At 38.9% G+C, this 20599-nt stretch overlaps 1 protein-coding gene across 2 annotated transcripts in view; it reads right to left on the minus strand.

Moving 5' to 3' along the window:
• Nucleotides 1–569: 569 nt before the first annotated feature.
• The window catches only part of lrp1ab (low density lipoprotein receptor-related protein 1Ab), a 102211-nt gene continuing 82181 nt past the window's right edge, over nucleotides 570–20599 (minus strand). Inside the window, exons 60-90 of one of the 2 annotated variants that reach the window (XM_059334206.1) lie at nucleotides 20278–20483; nucleotides 17361–17549; nucleotides 16203–16351; nucleotides 15874–15967; nucleotides 15183–15299; nucleotides 14482–14601; nucleotides 14273–14395; nucleotides 14053–14178; nucleotides 13841–13957; nucleotides 12799–12905; nucleotides 12403–12535; nucleotides 12153–12275; nucleotides 11904–12026; nucleotides 11662–11799; nucleotides 11336–11473; nucleotides 10850–10969; nucleotides 10476–10735; nucleotides 10162–10340; nucleotides 9627–9733; nucleotides 9389–9508; nucleotides 9103–9279; nucleotides 8815–8955; nucleotides 8539–8712; nucleotides 7431–7592; nucleotides 6648–6819; nucleotides 6396–6497; nucleotides 5383–5456; nucleotides 4984–5077; nucleotides 4823–4861; nucleotides 4022–4166; nucleotides 570–2385 (exon numbers count right to left, since the gene is read on the minus strand). In XM_059334206.1, the coding sequence (XP_059190189.1) occupies nucleotides 2248–2385; nucleotides 4022–4166; nucleotides 4823–4861; nucleotides 4984–5077; nucleotides 5383–5456; nucleotides 6396–6497; nucleotides 6648–6819; nucleotides 7431–7592; nucleotides 8539–8712; nucleotides 8815–8955; nucleotides 9103–9279; nucleotides 9389–9508; nucleotides 9627–9733; nucleotides 10162–10340; nucleotides 10476–10735; nucleotides 10850–10969; nucleotides 11336–11473; nucleotides 11662–11799; nucleotides 11904–12026; nucleotides 12153–12275; nucleotides 12403–12535; nucleotides 12799–12905; nucleotides 13841–13957; nucleotides 14053–14178; nucleotides 14273–14395; nucleotides 14482–14601; nucleotides 15183–15299; nucleotides 15874–15967; nucleotides 16203–16351; nucleotides 17361–17549; nucleotides 20278–20483 (4207 nt within the window). In that variant the 3' untranslated portion in view covers nucleotides 570–2247. The remainder of the gene's footprint in view (nucleotides 2386–4021; nucleotides 4167–4822; nucleotides 4862–4983; nucleotides 5078–5382; nucleotides 5457–6395; nucleotides 6498–6647; nucleotides 6820–7430; nucleotides 7593–8538; nucleotides 8713–8814; nucleotides 8956–9102; nucleotides 9280–9388; nucleotides 9509–9626; nucleotides 9734–10161; nucleotides 10341–10475; nucleotides 10736–10849; nucleotides 10970–11335; nucleotides 11474–11661; nucleotides 11800–11903; nucleotides 12027–12152; nucleotides 12276–12402; nucleotides 12536–12798; nucleotides 12906–13840; nucleotides 13958–14052; nucleotides 14179–14272; nucleotides 14396–14481; nucleotides 14602–15182; nucleotides 15300–15873; nucleotides 15968–16202; nucleotides 16352–17360; nucleotides 17550–20277; nucleotides 20484–20599) is intronic. The other variant, XM_059334207.1, reaches the window with a different exon arrangement.

Consider the following 20599-nt stretch of genomic DNA (forward strand, 5'->3'; position numbering starts at 1 on the left):
TAAATGTATCATGTTTTTAAATTTTAAATCTTGACCTGAAAAATAATTAAAGCTGTCAGCTAAATGTAGAGGAGTAAAAAGTACAATATATGTCTCATAATGTAGTGGAGTAGAAGTATAAAGTTATAAAAAATGTACATAAAAGTACCTCAAAATTGTACTTTAAGTCCAGTACTTGAGTAAATGTACATCATTACTTTCCACCCTTGCTACCTGCCTCTTCTAACTTATATATATCAGTTCAGAGTCCTCCTTCAGACACTGTATGACACTGCATGATTCGCCCCTGTAACACACACACCCCGACGGCAGCATGCCCCGACACGCGTGTATGGCGAGGGTCCGTTCATTACTGCTTGTTACACATTGTTTTCATACACCAGGAGTATGAAAACAAAGGCTGCTCTTTCTTTGAAGAAGCAACAATCAATAAAAGTGATTGCTACATGTTGTTTTATTTCTTAGTTGTTTTTTCTTCATGGATACTTAATGTTCACTTCTGATGTACTCCAATCAGTATTAATGTTTTTCCTCTCCAACTCCCCCAAATGACGGACAGAGCCACCGTATATTTCTACTATAAAAATCCATTTAATTTCTTATATCAAAAAGAAATAGAATCATAATAAAACAACCACAAATATCCATGTGGGTTTTCGCCACCAAAAGAAATTCTCCAACTGAAAAATGATTGTTCTAATTTACATGGTCATGTGAAAAATTTAATAGAGCAGGATGTTTAAAAAAAAAAGAAAAGAAAAGTGATGAATACTGTTAACAAGTGAGGGGCAAAGCCAGAGTTTCCTCCAGGATGGGTGTGTGAGAGCACCATGCAGAGTGATATGGCAGGTATGGCTAATAAGCTCAGAATAAAGCAGCGTGGTGAGCAGTGAGACACAGACAGAGCAACACTTTAAGACTAAAAACCAGTTTGACAGACAGATGGTTAGCATTAGCAGCAAGGCAAAGGAATTAACAAAGGAATGCTTATCAGGAAGCTCATCAGTCTCCTTCCTGGGAATGCACTTAACAATGAGCATTAACCTAAATTACACATCCATGTAATTACATACAATTAAAAAAAAAAAACCTCAATCTCGCACAGTACCATCAAAGAGTCTCCCCGGACTTTCCTGAAAGTACATTTACAATCAAAAGACAAGGAACAAAAAGCCAAATGCAACCAGCTAATTAGTCGTCGACTCGTTTTTTTTCAGTGATGACCGGAAAAATTCACAGAAGCTTTTGCCGTCACTCCCAGAAGGAACTTTCTAGAACAGTTTCAGAGCAAAATCCGACTCCTGTCCAGAGTGTCCTGCAGTAGGCTGAACCAAGGCCACGGATATCCATCCCAGACGTTTCATCCTGGAATGTGGACTTTGTTACAATCATCTTCATCCAGCGCACTCGCACACTGCCATTCATTGCTGACACAAAGTATGTCAATTATACAATGACTTAAAAAAACTAAAACTGTTAAAAAGTACAGACTGCTATTTGTTACTGATGTTTGTATTCCTGGGTATATTTTCAAGACACTTTGTTAATAGGTTTATATATATGCAAATATATATATATAACTTTAGTCTGTGCAAGGAGGTAAAAGACAATCACTTGAATGTAGTTCTTTGAGACAACAGAACAGATGCCGAGTCCTCCATGTGTACTCTCTTAGACCTCCAGCAGCAAACGCACACATCATGAGTCGAACCAGCATCCAGGAAGCATTCAGGGTGGGCACTCTCTCTTTCATGAACAACAAAGACTTGGCAACGTTTTTTCTAGGATGGAACAATATTCTGTTTTTTTTCCTCTCGCGCTCTCTCTCTCTCTCGCTCTCTCTCTCCCCTATACAATTCATACAAAAATAAAAAATAAAAATTGTTCCACTGCCATTTGTATCTCTCTATCTTTTACATTTGCACAGAGGTAGTGGCTATATGAGTGAGAGGGGAGGGAGAGTTGTGAGGAGGAGGAGGTGAGCAAAATTAAAAAGAAGAACTGAATAAATGTCTATAAAATGGTTCCTTTTTCGTCACCAGCGGATTTTTTTTTTGTCAAAGAACAAAATATAATACTGCAATCACTTAAAAAAGTAGTCCTTCATTTTATACATTTTATACAGTGTTCTCGCGCTTTTTTTGTTGCTTTTCTTTTCAGTTGGTAAAGGCATAAGATGAGAGAGCTTGTCGGCTCAGCACTGGGTTGGGCAGGGCAATGTTGGCAGAGTTCAATCCATGCCAAGCTCTACGCCAGCGGGTCACTCATGTCCTCGTCGCCCTGGGAGAGAAGCTCTTTCTTTTCATCTGTGCTGGCCAGAGAGTTGCGGCTGTTGTGGGCACCCATGTAGAGGGTGGCATACACTGGGTTGGTGAAGTTGGTGGGCTGCAGAGCAAAGGAAATTACATGGTGACTCAAAGGGCACGAGGAAGGCAGAGATTCTTTTAATGTGAAAGCAGCTTTTACTGTATTTTGAACTCGGAAAGGTCAAATGACAAAAAAAAAAAAAACACTCAAAATTTTGTCTCTGAAAAGTTCAGTTTGTTAATATAACAACCAAACATTTCTCCTCTTACCACTAGAACTCTTGTGGATAGTTAATTTGGCTTGATATGTCCTTCAAGTGTTTATTAATTCAAGTGTCTGCTTGTTTTTATTCTCTCTTTCAGGAAGACCAATCAACCAGTGGCACCTAATAAGGCTTGTTGAGAGATTTTTACATCATACTGTACTATGACTTTTTTCATAAAATTTTGACGACAAACTATACTATGACTTTTTTAAAATTCAATTTTGATGACATACTATACTATACATACAAAATTGTATTACATTTATTAAACATACTTTTTAAAATTGGTCTTTTGTAATATTAAATTTTTTTGAGACACTGAATTTTAAGTCTTCATTAAATGTAAGCAATAATCATTATAATTAGAAGAAATTAAATAAATTCAGACATGAAATGTTTCATTCTGTCTGTAATGGACCTATATGTTATTTCCACTTTTTGAATTGAATTACTGACATAAACTTTTCTTTGATATTCTAATTTATTGAGATGCACCTATACCATACTATGACTTTTTTTTAATGAAATTTTGACGACATACTATACTGTGACTTTTTCTTTAATTTTACCACATAGTATACTATACATTTTTTCATGAACATTTTTTTTTCATTTAAAAAAAATGTAAGGGTTTATATAAAATGCAATAAAAAAAAATCATAGTATAGTATGTCATCAAAAATAATCAAATCAAACATTTCCCCTCTTACCACTAGAACTGTTGGTGATAGTTAATTTGGCTTGATGTGTTTGGCTTCAAGTGTTCATTATTTCAAGTTTCTGCTTGTTTTTATTCTTTGTTTCAGGAAGTCCCATCAATTGCTCCCGACCAACCAGTGACACCTAACAAGGCTTAAAAAGACCCCTCCTCCACCCCTTCCCTCTCTCTCTCTCCATTATCATTCTGTTTCTTTATTTTCTTCACTTAAAGTTACTATGCTTAACAATTTTACTTGCATTAATCGCTTTGTATTGAATTGCTATGTGTGAACAAATTGTAACCTAACTTAAAAACTGAGACCTTGGCTGAGTTTAAGCTGCAGATAACAGCCTGTGGATTGATTTGTATGGAAAGGACTTGGAAAAATGTTTTTGAAAAATCTACAGAATGTGATGTTTATGCATGTTCCCAAATGCCTTTACAGCACCAACTGTGCACAACACTAGCTAACGTTAGCTGAGAAAAGGAGTTCACTGATCAACAAAAGACTGGCACCCAACACAACATAGAATCCAACACAAAGTCCATGTAAGCACAAAAAAGTTTTATCTAGGAAATGTGGCTCATGTTGAGGGGAAACTGGGGTTAACATTGGCAGAGTCTGCCTTTTTTAAAAACATATTCTTCTTGGCTTGCTTTCGCGTTAACGATCTGAGTGAATTTGTAAGTTGACCAACTTGCCAATTACTCAACCTCCTATTGGAACCAATGAGATCAAATTGTGTTACCTTGTCTGGGTCCAAAGCAAAGTCTGAATCCAGGAGCTCCCCAGCGTCATCATCAGGGTCTCCTTCATAGATCTTATAGGCAGGGTTCCCAATCTCAACATTCATGGCTCCATTTGTCATCCGGTGGTGCTGGAAACCCTTTGCACTGCAGAGAGACAAAGATGAACAAACTGATTATCCATCCGAGCTAAAAAAGGAAACCAAGAACTATTTTTGGGATAAACCTTAAAATTAAACAATCACAGTGGCTTGAAAAGTACCACAACTTGGCATAAACCAGGTACTGACTCCACCAGCAACATACAGTTTACACAACCAAGACAACATGTATTAAAGGTTGTCAAATGAGCTTTTGGCAAAAGGTCATTTGATCAGACCTGGAGAATATACTGCAGCATGTCTATTGTGGAGAATGCTGGATTTTCACATTGCAAATAATCGGCTCTTTGCAAGCACATCAACATTTTTCGTAGATGCACAGTTGTGTATTCACTATGCAAGCACATAGCGTAAGCCTAACATTACACATGTAAACAAGGGGAGGTATGGAGACATAACAGGGACGAAACAGTTCAGTTGTTTGTGCATCACCAGCAAAGCTACTTCAGATAAGAGTCAATACTTCCCGTGTTTCTGGGAGGCAAACAGGTGATGGCAGGCAAAGACAAACAGATTTCTACAACAGAGTGGACAAATGGATTGACAGACAGCATGTTCGCATCTGACTGGATAATAGGGAAGGGAGGGGAGGGTACAGGATTTGTGGGTCAACAGGTGATTTATGTAACCCTATGAAGTTACCGCGAGCACTGAGAACGAGATTTGCCCGGCCATAGAGACCTGGGAGACAGGAAATAGATGGTTATCAAAAGGTAAGAGAGAAAGAGAGGCTAGATAGCAGATTGTGTGAGGAACAGATGAAAAATGGAGTGGGAGTCTAAAGTCTCTGAACAAGGACTCACCCGCGCATTCTCCGCTTGTACCACAAGATGGCACCAACCACCAGCAGTGCCAGCAACAGCAGCAGAAGCACTGGGATGACGACGGAGGCAGTATCTGTGAGTGAGCAAATAATGTGAGCAAACAGGACCAAAGTTCATGTTTCACTAAATCTCACACTGCAGAATATGTTAAAGAAAAAAGAGAGGGAAAACATATTTTATTGCTGTTGTGTGTAGACTTTATCTCGCCTAAAATATGCAAAGTTCTATTTAAACAAAAAATCTGTACAAGACAGAGGAAATACAGTTTTGCTCTTATGTGTGTTTTTAATATACACTGTTGTACAGAAATAAAGATTTGAAAAACAAAAAGAGGTAGGTAGATGTTTGACTGACAAGACTCTGAACTGTGTGACTTACTTCCACTGGAGGGAGAAGCATCAACAGGAGCTGCAGCGACTTCACATCTGTATCCTCTCCATCCCACAGGACACCTGGACACACAATAAGACACAGTTATAAAATGTGAGTGTGTGTATAAGGAGATCCCAATGTCATGATTTAATTTCATTTTCATTTTAAGTTGTATGATAGAGGTTAGTATAATCAGGGAGAGCATGGTTTGTTGTCTTTTCACCAATAAACAAATCTATTAATATTTTGTTATTTCCATTTCATTCACTTCAGGCAAAAAATCCCAGTGTATGATATCAAAATGACATGTAAAAAGTCATAGATAGTATGTCGTCAACATTTCATTAAAAAAAAGTCAGAGCAGTATGATGTCAAAATTTCATGCAAAAAAGTCATAGTACAGTATGTCGTCCAAATTTCATCAAATCAGTCATAGTATCATATGATGTCAAAATTTCATAAAATAAGTCATAGTATCATATGATGTCAAAATTTCATAAAATAAGTCATAGTAGTATAGTATAGTATAGTATATATAAGTATAGTATATCATAAAAATGTCATTAAAAAAGTGAGTATAGTATGTCGTCCAAATTTAATAACATAAGTATGTCATCCACATTTCATAAAAAAAGTCATAGTATGATGTCCAAATTCATTAAAAAAAATTTCTAGCATAGTACGTCGTCAAAACTTCATGAAAAATGTCAAAGTATAGTATGACGTCACATTTTCATTAAAAAAGTCCTCGTATAATCTGTCCAAATTTCATGAAATAAGTAATAGTATAGTTTGTTGTCAAAATGTCAAAATAAAATGTTAAAATAAAAATCATAGTATAGTATGATTTCAAAATTTCATACAAAAAAGTCAGTATAGTATGACACACTCTTATACGACTGATCTGAACACATCATTAATGGGAATCAAAAGGAAATGGGCATGAAGCTGGTGCAGGTGAGATGTGAGACAGATTATGTGTATTAATGTGTGGGACTGGGATGGGTGTCATATCTTACTTGCACCGAGGCAGCAGGGTGCGAGTGTCAACTGAACATTGTCCATTTGAGCAGTAGTCCAAACAGGAATAGCAGCTGGGTTGGGTCTGACCGTTAGGACAGCTAAACACACACACAGATGAAAAAAGTAATTATTGCTCAATAATATCCTGTCAGAGTCCTGATACAGCAACATTAATGCCCATGGATATGTGAAGTGTATGAATGATTTTTTGGCCATATCCATTTGGGATATATTCCCAGTGTACCTACCTGCAGGAAACCTCGCCGGAGAGTGCCGTCAAACACTTGCCCGTTCCGCAGAACAGACATTTGTCCAACTCACACTGGTGTCCGATGTACTGAGTGGGGCACAGACAGTGTTTGGTGCCATTGAAGGTTTGTAAGCAGGTTCCAGCGTTGTGACAGAACCCTTCACAATGAGCTGCGGACGGGAAAGGAGACGTGTGAGAACAACTTTCATGAATTCAAATAAGAATTATGGATCATTTTAAAGAAGTTAACCCTTTGGAGTTTTGGACTATTTTGGCCATTTTTATTACTTTTAACTCTGCCTGTATATTCCACTTGTTGTTAAATGTTTACAATGCCATGTTGGTATCATTTTTTTGTTGCACAACCTCACCTATATGATCTGATAATTGTTTTTTCACTTTGACTTACTTTATCAACATTATTGATCTGGAAAAAATTAAAAAATTAAAAGTTTTTTTACTTTCTTAAGAGGTTAAATGATGGTAACATTTAGTTCTACATTTTTATACAAAATATATTTGACCATATCTCCGGTTTTACTTGGCCTTTCATCATAAAACAAAAACTGGCATGGAGTTTCACGCCAGTACTTTTGAGGGAAGCTGACAGCAGGACTCGACGCCGTTTTGTTTTTATGTAATGATGTCATGAAGAAGTCATGTGATTGGATAACACTGGCATTATCGGCGACTCCAGACAGTTAAAGATAGCACATACAGATTTGATTTATCATCCACCCTAAAACTCCTTAAAGACAGTGTAGCAACTGCTGACACTTACTGTATTGGCACTGGTCTCCCAGGTAACCTGACGGGCAGCTGCAGGTCGGCTGGTTGCCCATGTTGACCGAGCAGTTGCCTCCATTCAGGCAGTAGTCCTGACAAGTGTGGCGGTTACAGTTGGGCCCTGTGAAGCCCTTTGGACATCTGCAGGTTGGGGCACCTGGGACAGACAGCAGGTTAGATATGAATTTAGAGTTCAAAGAGACAAATACAAATGAATCCAACGACAGCTGCGAACACAAAGGCTGCAGCTATGACTCTCAACAACTAAGTCCCTTAAAAGATTTTTCTGATTTATTTTACTGGAACAACAGCAGGTGATATTTGGATCGCACCTGCTTCGTGTCCTCTCAGCAGCAGACATTTGGCATGGGACTGCTGTTACTAATGAATACTCCAGAGAGCTTTCACAGACATCAAAAGGATTGATGGAAATTGACGAACAAATAAACGAGCTGCCATCAGTGGCCCAAATAACTTGCTAGAAAAGAATTATCATCACAAAAAATTGCATTGCATTGCAAAACATGTTTATTTCACTTGATAATCTGTCTGCAGGTTATTAAAAGTGCCTATTTTGAAACCTGCAGACATATTGGGATACCCCCTCTCACGTTAGTCTAACAAAATCATTACAAAGGCCATTTAGCTTCTTGAATTTAACAGAAATATTTGAAACCTAGTTAAACATTCAAGATGATATATTCACTTTATTGTCCCTCACTGTCGAAATTTGAGGTGGGCTTCTATTCAGGCTGCACATTTCACTTATTGTACATAAAAGATGAGGGAATAACAGCTACAGGAAGCAAGAAAGAAAAATCAAAGGGAATAAAACACACTGATGCTTAAATTAATTAAAAAAAGAAAAAAAAGAAAAAAGAAAAATGTAAATGCAAAAAATAAATAATAAAAATAAAACTCCATCGCTTTCCATCTTGATTTGACATTTCTATATTTAATTTAATTAGTTGTATCTCATGGTTCATGCGGTGATGTCATATCTAATTAGGTTTCATAGACCACCTAACATATACATATTTTCTCATGAAAATGAAATGACTTCTTGCTTGAAGGAAAGGAGATAATGTGTGTCATGCTTTTACCTGTATGAGAAGCAGTGCATGTGCCTCCGTTCTTGCAGTAGTCCCTGCACTGGTTGATCTCACATCTCTCTCCGGTGTAACTGGGCTGGCAGCGACACTTAGCCACCTGACGGGCGTTGAGGAAGCAGCTCCCACCATTCTGACACTGAATATCGCAGGGCCCTGAGGGGGGAGCTGTGGAGGGGGGATGCATGATGAACATTTTGTACACAGCAAGTGCAAAGTAAAGTGGGCTCAGCTGTTTGCACATGTTCATCAGTGTGTCTGCAGACTTACAGAATGGCGACTGGGTGGGGCTCTGTCTCTCCACACATGTGCCGTTGTCTGCCACATAGTTGTTGGGGCAGGTACACACCGGTCCACTGGGGCTGAGCAGACAAAGCCACTCACACTTCTTCCTGTCACACGGGTTAGTCACTGGTGCAGGGAGAAACAAGAAATACAATGAGGAAAAATTGCTTGAAATGTGTAAAAAAAAACAGCTGTATTATTTTATGCAACGTCAAATGACATGCATCTTTTGGCTTTCAGGATGCAATGTAGTGTAAAAAACAAGACTCTCACTCTCTGGCTGCTTGTAGCGGTGGTAGAGGACTATGTCAGTAGCGTGGTTTATCCCTGTGGTGAGATTCTCCATGGGGCCTTTGCCAAACTTGTTGACCCGGAAGACAATGTTATTGATATAGGTGACTCCATAAATGTAGTCCTCAAAGATATCGATGCTGAATGGATGGAGCAGGTCTGAAACATAAAAGAAAATATTAAAAAGAAGAAAAACAACATGTTTATGCCAGATTTCTGGACTTTCATTATTCACACAGTTTTGTTTTGAGTGTGGAAACAACTCAACTGTTTTTGATGCCAGAGACAGAAATGACAGGATCAGAGCCATCCAGACGAACACTGCCAATCACGGATAGTTTAGCATCTGCCCAGTAAAGACGCTCGTTGAAGTAGTCCACAGCCAAACCTGGTGAGACAGATAAAGACATGTATACAGAATAAATGGCTGACATCCTGCTGGACATCTCGCAAGAATGAAGCCATCTAACTATGACAGTAGAGCATAGCATGCATGAAGAACTGACCTGTGGGCCACTGGATGTTCTCATGAACTAGAGTTTGTCTCAGAGTGCCGTCCATGGCAGCCGTCTCAATTTTAGGGTGGTTCCCCCAGTCTGCCCAGTACATGGTGCTGAAGGGAATCACAGGGTTGGAACATAGAATTACAAAACACAAGACAATGATTTAACTGAAGACATTTCATTTGATGAGTAGGAAGAGGCCTGCAAGGAAACTCAAAGAAAGACAGCAAATACTTGTCTAAAGCTTTTGCAGTGTAATTGGCTGATGCACACATTTATTACTCAAGTAAAGCTAAATACATCTAATAGTGGTTGTAGTTTAGTAGTTTAGGTTGTATTTATGTAACTTTTAATGCATTTTATTTTTATTTATGTCTTGTGTATGCTTGTATAATGATACAATGATATATAATTTGTTTTGTGAAAAATCTAATGAATAGAGTGAAACAAACAACAGCATAAAAAACATGACAGAAATCACAGGTTTTATATGATTGTTGCCCTGAAGCCACTCTCTAAGAGCTCGGCACTCTCTTACCCTCTCTGTGGATCCACTACGATGGCGTACGGCTCGTCAATCATGCCGGAGACGAGGGTCTTGCAGTGCTGGCCTGACATCTGAGCTACTTCGATCACATCTCGACCGGAGTCGGTCCAGTACAGGTTCCCTGCCACCCAGTCCACCGCTATACCACGAGGCATCTTCAGCTCTTTGATCTGGATACGAGCAGAGCAACAAATATAGCATGTCATTTTGTGTGTTTGTGTGTGTGTGTTTGTAATAGTATTATGGACAGTTTGTGTGTGTGTGTGTGTGTGTGTGTGTGTGAGCAGACATTTGACCAGCGTTACCTGCAGGTTGGTGATCCTGCCCTCACTCGAGGAGGATGGTGATGTGGACGCTCCTGGAAGTTCATAGGAGGAGATGCGGCCGGTGTGCCAGTTGGTCCAGAAGATGCGGTTGGTCTTGACATGCAGGTCCATCGCATCAATACGCACACTTGCATCGCCCTGGAAGGTCTGCTCATAGCGCCAGTTGGGCATACCAGGGTCCAGGCTACGGATTTCATTGTCGTCGGCTATATAGAGAATCTGTCGACTGCTGTTCATGCCTGAAAGGAAAAGGTCACAAGGATGGCCTTTGAAACTAAACTGAACAATTACTAACACAGCTTTGAAAAGCAGCATCAAAGGAATAGCAGCGTATAAACAGTTCTGGCCCTCACTGTCAGCCTTGCAGGTGTCATTGATCCTGGTGAAGTACTTATGGCAGCTGCATTTATAGGAGCCTTTGGTGTTGTTGCAGACGTGGGAACACACTCCAAACTGCAGACACTCATTCTTATCTGAAAAATGAAGAGTCAAAGGAAAGTGAAAACACTGGAACCAACAAGAGGTCATTTTCACCCCCATAGTGCTTTCAAATATATGCAACTAATAACAAATCATCTAGTGCATAATGGGGGGGGGGGGGGGGGGGGGGGGGCTTAATTCTGCGACTCATTTTTTTTCTTCTTATGAATCATGTATTAGACCGATACTGACAATGAAATAATGCACAATTTTAAAATCAATAAACTTAAATTGATAAATTAAATGTTGGTGGTTCTTGTGTCAAATACAAACACATCCCAGCCCAGCTCCTCACCTCAGTTTTCTAATATTTAAAATGAGATATCATATGTCAGGTCCAGTGTTTTGTGAATACGTACCTCCACATGTGCGGTGTCCTGTCTTCTGAAAGCCTGGTTTGCAGGAGCAGAAGGAGTCTGTGCCGTTGGTGATGCAGTGAGCCTCATCTCCATCACCACACTGAGTCCTGTTACTGCGGCAGTCATTTAGTTTGGTGTCTGAACACAAAACAAGTCAAACATGAGTCAGTAGAGTAAAGTGATTCTGCAGATGCTGAACATTTAAAACATCAGATCTGCGGTCAACTACCAGAAGTGGAGAGCCTCAGAAACAGGTTCATATCAGGACCTCGTATTTTCTTACTGTCCTTATGAGAAACTTTTTTTTTTTTTTTTACATAAAGCACCTGTCTTGCAGTTGATCTCATCAGAGCCGTAGTCCTCACAGTCATTGAAGAAGTTACATCGCAGAGTGGAGCTGATGCATCTGCCATTGTTACACAGGAACTCGTCCTTCTCACATGTGGGAACAGCTGGAGGGGCCTCTGTGCACATATAACAACATACACACACGCAGGTCAGCAAACTGTTTAATAAAAGCTGAGGAAGGACGGTACTTCACAGCGATTTTAATGACTTCAACACTTACGGCAGTTCAGTTCATCTGATTTGTCGCCGCAGTTATTGACGCCATCACACCTCTTTGACAGTTGCAGACACACACGGTCGTTTTGGCAGCGGAGAGCTCTGGTGGGAGGACACTGGAACTTCCCTAAGAGCCGAACAGAGAAAGAGGACGAGATAGACAAAGAGGGTAGAGGATAGAAAACAGGTCAGGGCAAAAAAATGAAGACTGACAGACATTCAGTATGTGTATGATTCACAAGGCTGCACTCACTGCACTCTTCAGGATTCTCGTCAGAGTTGTCCCCACAGTCGTCTTCCCCGTCACACTTCCAGGCGAGGGGTTTACACAAAGTGTTGTTACACTGGAACTCATCCAGAGGGCAGAGACGCCCAGCTGAGAAAAACAGGAAGAGATTGTTTTTTACTATTTTAAGACAGGTATGGTAAAAAAACATATAAAAGAATAAAAATAAAAGAAACAAAGCACAAAAAAGCACATATGGACACAAACATAAACTTACCAGCACCGCCACAATGCTCCTCATCGCTGCCGTCCATGCAGTCGGGGTCAGCGTCACACCGCCAGCGGATGGGGATACAGTGTCCGTTCTTACACTGGAACTGGTCGTTGTCACACTTCAGAGCGCAGCCGTTCTGTAGGAACATCACAGCCTGCAGGGTCAGCTTTTATACTTACAAATGAATAGTAAATGCATATAATTTAACCAGCGTGTGAACTAAAACATGGCTTTTACATCAACGTCAGGGGAAGGGGGACAGACCGTGACTTGTTGCAAAGAAACATTGTCTACACTCCCCCTGGCTCCCCTGTAGCTCGCAGCCTGAGTTCAACTTTCTTTCCAGATTAATATGATATAATTTAAAAAGACACTTAAATATTGATAAAGTTTCTGCACCTCATCAGATCCATCAGCACAGTCGTGGTCTCCATCACACTTCCACCTCCCGGCGATACATCGGCCGTTTGTACAGGCGAACTCACTCTCTGAACATTGTCGAGGCACTACAGAAGAAGAAAGACAAGAAGACAAGGTCAGTGACATAATTCAATGGTAAACACCATGAACAGTGAGCTATGGCTGTTTTAGCCTTCAGTACAAAATACAGGACAAGTGTTGAAACAACCACAGAGGAAGACTGGAGATGCTGCAAGAGGTGATTTGAGAGAATGAAAGGAGTTCAATAAGCAATCCTACTTAGCCACCACTGGAATAATAATTACAGTGGTGTATTAATCAGTAGTTATTAATAATAACTAATTCTACAAATAGTATAATACTACAACAACATTAGCTAGACTAATCTCTTTCTAGAATCTTTTTCTAGAACTGTGCATAAATGTAAGGCTTAAACAGAATGAATAGAATAAAGCAGCACATCATTTGAATGTTGCTTTAGAATTTAAGTGTCAACATTATAAATAAAGCTGTAAAGCTTTGAACTATTCAGTGCAGCCCTATTAATAAGTCTTAACATGATTTAATAAGAGTGTTTTATATTTGTGTCCATATTTAACTGTAAACTTTAAGTCTTTTGCAGTGGCATCTAGTGGCAAATGGGAAACAGAACAGCAATGTTACAAAAGTAAGCTATTTAGACCTCAGCTTGCAGACTCTCACAGGTGGGTGGGGATCACAGCTGGACAGGAGCATGACAGTGGAGACACAGCGAAAGGCGACATATGAAGGTGGAGAAACTTACCTCTGGCTCACGCCAACACGACAGTATGAAATGAAACAAACATCAGATGAAGTGAGATGCATCAGAAATGTCGGAGAATGGATGTTAGTGCCGAACAAGTGACTTGGTATGAACAGCTAACGGGTTAAAGCTACAAAGTGAGTATGCTATCAGTGGATAAGGCATGAGTGTAAGTGACACCGGACGAGGTGAGAGAACAAATGAAGGTGTACTCTCCAAGCTGAAAGTGACACATACTGCACTTGTCTTCATCAGAGTTGTCCCCGCAGTCGTTGTCATAGTCACACTGCCAGCGGCCTGGGACACAGCGGTTGTTCTTACATCTGAATTGGTATGGCTCACACGTCCTCTCAGCTGTATGAATCACAGAAAGAGTCAATCAAAAAAAGGGTAAATCCAATTTAGAAGCAGCAGTTCCACGTAATTTTAAAAGGAGACAATATTCTTACCACACTCCTCTTTCGGTTCATCTGACGCATCACCACAGTCGTCCTCGCCATCACACTTCCAGCGAGCAGGGATGCAGCGTCCGGAGTCTTTGCATCGGAACTCATCCACACCACAAGTCATCTGAGCTGGAGGCCGGAACATTTGCGGGTATGGTTACATTTGAAACCTGATTCGAATGACCCAGAATAAACAAAATGCCAAATAAAAGGGGAGTCTTACTGCAGTTGGCAGGCTCATCAGATCCGTCCACACAGTCATTGTCGCGGTCACACACCCAGACACGAGGTATGCAGCGTTTGGTGATGGCACACTGGAACTGGGTGGGAGCGCACGTGACCTCAGCTGTGGGAAGGAATGACACATTTATAGTGACTGTGTGAATCAAATTGGGTCATACATGATAAAGCTGAAAAAAAGCTTCGACTCACGGCAGTCCTTCTCATCCTCTCCTTCTCCACAGTTGTCCTGGCCGTTACAGCGGAAGATACCTGGGATGCAGCGGCTCGGGTGGGAACATTTGAATTGGCTGGGCAAGCAAACGTGAATGTCTGTGGTGCAAACAAAGAAGAAAGCATCAGATTTGAGCAATAAAGTGGTGATTGTAGCAGGCAACACAAATTAGACAGTATAGGTCAGACTAGTGAAAAGCAAACAGCCAAAATACAAATTTAGGTGTTTATTTCACTACACTCCACCAAAACATTGCATTACATAACACCTACTTTGCATATTTAAACATAACATTTGAGAAAACTTGTAAAAAAAACATTATTTTCTTAATGTAAATAATCAACTGGGAAAGTTTCATGGTGATATCTATAAGTTCATATTTTTTTACCCTGTATTTAACAATACATACTGTATCTTGTATGTATGTATACTGTGTTTTCTCTTATTCTGAGCCATAAATCTTCACTTCAGTAGCACTTACATACACCAAACTCTCTAGTTTCATTTCTATCTGTATTCTGGCGGTTTTTAAAGAGGGATTTGTTCATATATCATTAATAGTCCGATTTATTTAACATTTTATAACATGGCAAGATTGATTTTCTGATACCCTTAAATGTGCAAAGATATTTTGAGGGTAAAATACATAAATAATTGTATCCAAAAAAAAGATACTTACCACAGTTGGCCTCGTCTGAGTTGTCCTGGCAGTCGTTGTCTCCATCACAGATGTAGGCAGGGTTGGTGCAGATGCCAGTGCCACACTGGAATTGCCCCGGTCTGCATTTAAACTCAGCTGTCATGGAAAAGAAAGTCAGTTTGTCAGGATCACACGAAGAATGTTAACTCTCATCCTGTATATCAATATACTTATTTTTTATTTATTATACATTTTTTTTTTTTTTTTTACCCTTTTTTTGTAAAGTGATTTGGGCATCATGGAGGCACACCCGAACATTCTGGTAATATATGGTTAAAAAAAGTATTTGCATTTTCTATTTTTATACCTGTATTTTTATTTACTTTACCTGTTCTTATTTGCTTCTATAGTCTTTATTTTAACTCAGTTATATTACTTTCTGCTATAACTGAATTATAGCTATAAATAAATATATAAATATTTACTGAAGGCTCAGATAGATAAAGCTTTTAAACTCTATGAGAATGATAACACTGCTTGTATGGACCTTGGTATAACTGTATGATAAGAGAATTAAGAAAATAAAAGGAAAGTTACACCACAATATCTTTTAACTCTTCACCTCCTCTCAGCAGAATTGCACCTCCTATGTTGAGTTCAGATCAAAACTCAGCATGTTACAGAAATATGACAAACTATATTCTCCTATTTATCTTATTTAAACACTTACGGCAGTCTGCTGGCTCATCCGACCGGTCACCACAATCGTCTTCTGTGTCACATTTCCACCAGAAAGGAATGCACTTGTCGTTCTTGCACACAAACTACAGCAGGAAGAGGGAAATGAATAAAAGTGAGAATGGAGTTTAACACTTCTCACTCCTCTGGAGCTACCTACAGCAGCACTGGGCAGCCAGCCAGCTGTCAATACACAATCACCAGGTATAAGCAGTTAATCAAACAGACACAGCAAGACATGGAGATATGAAAATCCACTTATCAAGTCTAATCATTCAGTCATATTCGTGCTGATGATGGTGTTTATAGAGGCCTGTTTACCTGGCTGGCTGTACAGTTGGACATGCAGGTGCGCTGATCGTTGGCCAGGTAGAAGTTGGTGGGACAGGCACACTTGTAGCCTCCTCCAGGAGAGAGCAGGCAGAGGTTACTGCAGCCGCCATTGTTCGTCTGACACGGGTGGTTGAGCACTGGGAGAGACATGGAGAGAGGGAAACATTAACCTTTAACTGCAACGATACGTTTTTTCATTTTTCATCCATTGTTATGACAATAAAATATTAATGAAAAAAAAAAAAAAAAACTGAAGTTTTACAATATCTGGATTCAATTATGGAAAATAATGATTTTATGTTTGAGATTGTGCATGTATTTGCTACATTATATTTATGAATACATACAATTAATCCATACATACAGTATACAAGATAAAATAACATAATTTAAAGCTTTTTTAATTATTCTTTTTTGGACTAGATGTTCATTTGGTATACATTATTATTATAAAAAAAGACTCCGGTAAGACTGGTCTGTGATTTGTGACTTATTGCAATTCTCTTTGTCTTTCTTTTCCTCCCTTCTTCGAAGAGAAGGAGGGAAAAAAAGAAAAATATGATGAAAAAAATGAATAAATAGATGAAGAGACAGTCATGAGCCTTGCAAGTTTGTGTTTTTTTTCTTGTGGGTGTGTGCATTTGTTACATAAATGTGGCTGTTTTTTTCTGTTTTTCTTTTTAATTATTCTTACTATTTTATCCTTTTATTTTATTTTTTATTTTATTTATTATTAGTTATTGCTGAGATTGTAAGGGCACATTGTTGTTAGATTTTTTTTTTTCCATTCCAAATAAAATGTATAGATATAACGATAAAAACCAACAATATACATTCAGTCCAATGGGAAACCATATTCCTGGTCATAATTGAGATAACATGTTTTCCCACTGCTTCCTGTACTGCCTTTGTGCCTCAACTTAATACAAATACATTTTGTCCCAGTTTTAAATTATCAAGTGAGAACAAAGTACGGTTCAATTTAACACCTAAGCTACAACGCTTCAACCACATTTTTCAACAACAAATATACACAGCAGGTGCACAATGATGTGTAATTACTAGGCTTGCTATCATACTACATGCTGTTTCTGTCTGTTTGTACATCCATTTTTTACATGTTTCTTTCTACAGTGAGGCTCTTACCCTCTGGCTGGCGGTAGGGATGGTAGATGTGGATGTCCATGGGTCGATGCAGGGTGCTGATCAGGGTGGTCTTGTTGGTACCGAGAGACTTGTGAGCTCTGTTGATGGACTTTGTCTCCCAGTCGGTCCAGTAGATGTGCTCCTCGAACAGAGTCATGGCAAAGATGTGGGGGATGTCCTGGCTGAGAACTGCAAAGCATCAGGCAAACATTAAATCATGACTTGTTGGGTGCAGTAAACCTGTCATACAGGAGGTTTCCCACTGTTAGTAATGGATTACTTTAAGTAAACAGTGCAGTTCTGTGACCAAAAATCAATCTGTTCCTCATTTGTTATGTTTTTAGCTTAAAGATCCTCTTCAAAAGTAAACACTCTTCCAAACAGAGGAACTTGATGTGCCCAGGTAAAAAAAGTAGTATTAGTGATATATTTCATGTATACTAAAGTTATTACAAGTAAACTTTTACATGTTGTGCTTAGAGTAAATGTATATTTAAAATGTACTTTTAAAAGGTGTACTTCATTAAATTAAATTACATTCATTAAATTAACTTCAATTTGGTACAAACATTACATTAACAAAAATTGGTAAGTGTTATTTCAGTATACTTATAAAAAGTGTACGTTACTGCAAGTGTATTGTAAATTGTACCTAAATTGTAAATACTTACAGTGGTAAATTAGTGTACTTATGGAGAGTGAACTTATATTCAAGCCTTGTGTAATACAACTGTTAATATGCTTTGTTAGTGTAGTAGAATTTCACTTTATAAGAAGTGCATTTAAGAATATTTAGAAAAGATTATTTCAAGCTGCATTTCAGTGCATTTTGAAAAAGTATACTAAATTGCAAATTTTGTGATACAATGCAAAGAATACGATTTTAAAAATATTTGTACATTTGCATGTGAATGAGAAGTGGAATAGAAGTGTGCACTATACTATTGTCAAACCAAATCAATATAAAAACCTTTTCCCATTCTCAATACATGTCTCTATGTTAATAATCAATCAGAACCCTGATAATATTAATAATATCAATGACATTATGTAGTGATTTAGGAATAAAGTGTTTCTTATACTTGCTGCTCTTTCCCAACTGTTGCAACAATCATTGTTCATATAAAAAGAGGCTGGGTGGGGGCGACACGGCTCCGCTCTATCTCTGTGTTATGCAATGGTTTGTACGCCTCATTAGGCTTTACACTGTGATTGCAGCTTTTCTGCTCCCATATTCCTGTCATTTCATGTGTTTGCTCTCAGTATTTGAGGTTGGTGCGTTATGGAAACACACCATTAGTTTCAGCTGTAAAACACAGCAATCCACGTACATCACACACGCATGGATCGGCACAACCAAGAAGACACACAAGTTCAAAACATATTGGGGGAATCACTGTCTCAATATTGATTATAAACAAGTGAGGTGCTTTCAACAACTAAAATGTGGTTATCATGTGATAACAACACCAGATTGAGCTGTAATATTATTCTGATTAGCACGAAGTTCCCTTTGATCAGCCCTTATCTATCAAACAGGCAAAACCTTGTTCTGCAAACACACACAAGGCCACACTGGTGTTTGTATGGTGTGTGTGTCAAAGGACAAACATTCTATTATGAATAGTTATTTTATTTTCCCCCTCCAAAATGCTTCTATCAGTGCAGTCCTAATGTTGGGAAACTGTGTCGAATGAAACACTCAGAATGTTTATAACCTCAATGTACATTCTTCATCGGAGGAATGAGGGGACGACGTAGGCTTATATGTATGTTGAGCAGAGCTTAGCAAATTAAACAATACAGACGCCAGGCAGCGCTCCAGAATTCTTCTGCACGCCTGGTTGACTGACAATATCAACTATTGTAGCGAGTGTGCTAAACAACTGAGCGCTATACAGACGTCATACATGCTAGAGGCCTCACTGATCAGAACAAAAAGGGCTTCTGTCCCCTGGGCCCATGCTGCAGGACTCAGGCCCAGCGGGCTAACATCTGACCTGCCTGCTTGGTGCTCGGTGGCTCCCGAACAAGTATGTGAATGTATGCATGACTATTTGACAAGAGGAAACTCATTCAGACAGTTAACAAGTCCATTAGCCTGTCACCCTACAAAATGTAGCCACAGTAAAATCTAATCGGCTGAATATTTCTTTTTTCAGTTTCTGCACTTTCTTGTTCCACTTCCCAGTGTGATTTTGGCATAAATTGTTTCTCCTGTTAAGTGGACAAGATAAAAACCACTTAAAGCTTCTCAGTTCCCCATCAACTTTATTTAATCAATAATGCATCAACAACGATGCATTGGTTGCCACTTTCAAGTCTATTTCAAGTTGAAGATGCAACCATGTGGCATTCAATAGCTTTATAAACTTTCTTTAGAATTTTGCTATTTGTTTAAAAAAATATTTGACGGTGTAGCAGGGCCAAGAAAATCCAGACCTGAGGGAGGGGAATTCATTTTTAGAGGCAAAACTCATAATGATTCAAGATTAAAGTGGGAAATTTACAAGAACAAAAAACACACCAAATAACAAGAAAATAACTCAGATATTCTCTGGGGTTATGTCAAAATTCTTTGAGATTAAAGCCACAGATTTAATCACAATCAATATAATATCATAACCATTTGGATGTGGGTAGCCATGGCTGTGATGTATGACCAATGCAAGGAGTTTTTCCACATAAATTTAACTTTAATCACTGAGCTTTTGTCAGAATATCACCGGCCTTCCCCAAATCTGTATATTATTTATTTATTTTATTTAATTCTTACATTTATACACATTTTATCTTTCTACAGAACAATATTTAGACAATTACATGACACTGGAGTCCCACACTGGACTTATAATAAAATTGTGATTGATTAGTGAAGTTGCTCTAAGAAGTAAGATAAAAGGTATCCGTCGGTTACCTGTGTGTCTGCTGGTGCCATCCAGGCTGGCAAACTCAATGTAGTCCTCTCTGGCATCCGCCCAGTATATACGGTCATTGATGAAGTCCAGGGTTAGTCCGTTGGGCCACGTGATCTTTTCCTCTATGATGACACTTCTGTTGGTGCCGTCCATCCCGATTCTCCCAATGTGAGGGTTGTCCCCCCAGTCAGACCAGTACAGGTACCTAACCAGCATGTGATAAAGACAGTGTTACAGTTACAGTACATCTAAATGATATTTACTTTAGATTTCAAATATAGCTCTGCAGCTACCATAACTGGATGATAGTGTTTTGATATA

Source organism: Centropristis striata, chromosome 5 (genome assembly GCF_030273125.1).
Source record: "Centropristis striata isolate RG_2023a ecotype Rhode Island chromosome 5, C.striata_1.0, whole genome shotgun sequence".
Lineage (NCBI taxonomy): Eukaryota > Metazoa > Chordata > Actinopteri > Perciformes > Serranidae > Centropristis > Centropristis striata.